The sequence below is a fragment of the Gavialis gangeticus genome, unplaced genomic scaffold, assembly GCF_001723915.1.
Source record: "Gavialis gangeticus isolate Ggan-Ray unplaced genomic scaffold, GavGan_comp1, whole genome shotgun sequence".
NCBI lineage: Eukaryota > Metazoa > Chordata > Crocodylia > Gavialidae > Gavialis > Gavialis gangeticus.
Window position 1 is genome coordinate 67,302,227 of NW_017729032.1, and position 4,128 is coordinate 67,306,354.

General features: G+C 40.9%; 1 protein-coding gene across 1 annotated transcript in view; it reads left to right on the plus strand.

Moving 5' to 3' along the window:
* The first annotated feature begins 793 nt into the window (after positions 1-793).
* CPB2 (carboxypeptidase B2) overlaps positions 794-4,128 on the plus strand; it is a 37,651-nt gene continuing 34,316 nt past the window's right edge. Inside the window, exon 1 of the mRNA XM_019525617.1 lies at positions 794-913. Coding sequence (XP_019381162.1) covers positions 843-913 — 71 coding nt within the window. The 5' untranslated portion in view covers positions 794-842. The remainder of the gene's footprint in view (positions 914-4,128) is intronic.

The window sequence follows — 4,128 nt, forward strand, 5'->3', positions numbered from 1 at the left end:
CCCTTGGCCTGAGTATGCCTCCCCTGGGGCCTGAGGGGGTCCTAGTGGGGGGACTGATCCGGTCCCTGTTCTGGAAAATGGAGGCAAAGAAATTGTTAAATATGTTGGCTTTGTTGTCTGGTGTGATGACCTAATGTGTGCTGCAGGGGCCCCACATTACCCGGAAACTTCTTTTTGCCCCCTATGTATTTAAAAAAGGACTTTTTGTTGTCCTTCATCCAGGTAGCTAGTCCCAGTTCCATCTCCGCCTTGGCCTTCCTGACTGCCCCCCCGCAACCCGAAGCAACTGCAGTATAGTCATCCCTGGTGATGGCCCTTCCCTTCCATTGGGTGTACACCTCCCTTTTTGCTAGGAGATGTTCCCGGATGCTTTTGGTGAGCCATGGGGGCTTATGTGCCCTCCTGCTCCCTTTGATCCATGTTGGGCCTTCACATTAGGCCATGTTTTTTTCTAGGCATAATACAAGGCATCATTCATACTACAGGGTGATGATAAAAAGAACTTAAGTATCAGTGTGCTTAGTCCTGAGGTATCAGTGTGTTTAGTCCTGAGCTCTGTAACCACAATAAAGTAATATAAGAGCTCAGAAGACAAAGTGACCTGTCAATACGAGAAGACTAAAATGTGCCATGCCGCTTCCAGGATTTGCTTCATCAATATGAACGGACTCTCCCACAGGAGTTAAGGCATATTGACTTAGCCACAGGGAGGAGGGGATGGTGGCAAGAGATTGTATTAAATTTTAACCAGTGTTTAAATAATGGTTTTTGAAATCAATAATGTAGGTCCTGAACTCTTGGCTTCTTTAATTGCACTTGGTTCCACTGCAGACACTGTTGAGATGAAGCTTTACCTCTTTGCTTTTACCCTGGCTTTATACATTCAGCAGAAATATGTCTTCACTCTTCAAAGGTAACCAATTTACCGCTGCTATTTGTATGCTAGTGTGAGGGGCAGGGCAGACTTCCTGATTGAAGCAAGATAACCGGGAGTGCTATTAACAAACATTTGACAAAGGTCTTTGATTATTTATTGCTTTTGTAATTGGATATGTAGTTCAATATAATATATAGATGATGTACGCAATGAAATTATTATAGGTTTTCTTTGTGACAATGAATCTTATGTTTTTAATCATATTAAGATATTCTTTTTGAGCTAAGTGCAAATCAATTCTGTTCATTTGATGCTTTGGAACGCCAATAAATGGCATCCTAAATCAGAAAAATAATTTGCTCTGTTTGCTTTAAAACAAGGCCTTAAATGAATTACTTCTTGAGGTGGAGATAGAAACCAATTCTGAAAGTGCTAACAATCTGTTGTCTTTCTGAAACTGTTTTTATGATTGTTTTTCCTGCCATAATTCATTTTAGAATAACAATTTGTACTTGTACAATGTCTTAAAAGCCACTTTATTGTCACCTATTGATAAGCTTCAGAAATGCCTAGAAACTAAAAAGCTTTGGTAAAAACATGAAAACATGTGCTATGAAAGGAGACAGACACAGAGCCTGTATTTTCTAATAATAATTAGGTTTTAAAATCTGAAATGTGGTAATAAAAAGATAGAAAATTTTGTAACAATGTTGAACAAACCTAGTGACAACCATAATAATGATTATATAGTACCTACCATTGTTGGATCCCCAACCATTATGGAAAGGTGAACTAAGCCTATTATGTGGCTTGCTCAGATACACACATAAGTCAGTGGTAGAACTGAGTCCAGAATTGAGTCCAGTTTATTTAGGTCTCTAAACACTTGAATGTACGTATGTTTTAAACAGAGGATTGTTTATCTTGTCTTGTGCTTTAATCAGATTTTGCAAGTTACCAAAATACAGATTAGCATTGTGTAAAATAGGGAGAGAGAGGAATGGATTCATATAAATAAACTTTGGGGTGAATTCAGTGGAGCAATACTGATTTACACCAGTTGAAGATTTCTCTTTTAATATTTAAACAAAACATTTAGGATTTGACCTAGTCAGTAGAAATGCCATATTGCCAGCTCCAAGCAATCAAAAAACCACAAGTCATCCTTCCCACCACAAAATCATGAGATTGGCTGAAAAATCATACTTAAAAGATAATAAATTTGCACCAGTATTTGACTACTAGCTCTGACGCATTCAGGATACATGATTACAACATTCTTTCTGCAACTACAAAAACTATATAGCATTTGGTGAAGCAAGCTCTTGCTCACAAAAGCTTATGAATCTCTGATTCAGCAAGTCTATAAGGTGCCTCTCTGCCCTGCCTTCTATGAAGACTGTAAGTTAAATCTGGCATCTATAAGAATAATATACTTATTGCAAAAGTCTGAATAAAGTTGTGAGGCTTGCTAAGGCTTATCAAACCATTTAAGGAAAGGGAGAAGGCTTACAAGTGGGAAACAGACTCCTCTACTTGTAACTCTTGTTCTCCATCCACATGGAACCTTAAACATCATGGTTTCTTGTCATGGAGAAAAGTTTGATGTGCTAAGGGAAAAGCTATGAAGAGTGATGGAAAGAAAGGCACACCACGTTGAATGGAATTAAGGGCATCCAGAGCTTCCAAAAGAATCAGTAACAAATTCCAGGTCACTATTATTATTATTATTACTACTATTATTTTTATTATTATTTTAAAATACATTTTGCAATACTCTGCCAACTGGGAGCCCTGGTCATAGCAGGACCCCATTGCAATAGGAGTTGTACAAAAATACAACAAAAGCCTGTCCCTGTCCTGGATGGCTTTACAATCTAAGTATAAGCAAGAGAATACAGACAGATACAGACAGGTACACAGAGGAATTTGAGGAAACAACAAAACAGGATTGGTCAGCATGGCAAGCATAAGAACAGTATGTGTCAAAGGCAGCTGACAGGTCAAGAAGGTTGAAGATAGTGTGATGGCCTTGAGATTGGGTTAAAAAGGGCCGTTAGAGCCTTTAGCAAAAAGAAGTTCTGTGAAGTGCGAAGGTTGGAAGCTACATGGGAGAGGCTGCAGGACTGAATTGGGAGAGAGAAACAGAGAAAGTGAGCAGCACAGGTGTCACTATGTTGCAGACCACAGCATCTCAAGCTTCATTGTTGCAGGAGATACAGTACTCAGTTTTCCTGCTTATCAAGGTAAAGCACCTGTGAAGTAAGTGAATCCCACTTAACTTGAGGCTTTATTACTCTGACTACTGCATATCAAAATGACACTGTTATGCATTTCCTACTGGATTTTAAAGTACTATCGGTAGTCAAACTACAACAACAAATTACCAAAATTAATTCTGTGATGCACTAGCATTGGGTTGGTTTGTTTTCTTTTGTATGAGTGTGGGATACCTGCAGGTAAAAGTGCTGCTCAGCCTGGTACTGACAACAGGGGACGACCTAATCAGCAACCTAACAATCGAAGGGAAGCTGGGTGACAGTGACCATGAGCTGATCACCTTCACCATCTTCTGTAAAGCTGGCAAGTCAGTCAGCAATACAGAAGTCAGGAAAGCTGACTCTGACAAGCTGACAATGACAAGCTCAGGAGGCTTGTCAGTGAGGCCCTAAAGGACGACAACCCAAAGGGGAGGGGAGTTCAGGATGAGTGGTTGCACCTCAAGGGAGCAATCCTGGATACACAAGCTAAGTCTATTCCGTCTCGGAGGAAAGGCAGCAAAAGGGCACAGCAGCCCCCTTGGCTCTGCAGGGAACTAGTGGACCTCCTGTGTCTAATAAGAAAGGCCTACAAAGGATGGAAAACAGAATCCACCTCCAAGGAGGAATATTCTGCATTGGTCCAGACCTGCAGGGAGCTAACCAGGAAAGCCAAGGTTGTGACTGAACTCCAACTAGCTACAAGTATCAAAGACAATAAAAAGTCCTTATTTAGATATGTGGGGAGCCAGAGGAAAAGCAAGAGTAACATTGGACCCCTGCTAAACCAGATGGCTTACATCTGGACAACTCACAGCAGACAACTGACAACCGATGCCCAGGAAAAAGCCAACTTGCTAAATGGGTACTTTGCATCAGTCTTTCATCAGTCCCAAGGGACGCCGCTGCCCATTATGGGACAGGAAGTCCTGGGTGAGGGAGATTCCTTACCCTTCATCAATGCTGACCTCGTGAAGGAACACCTAGAGAGGC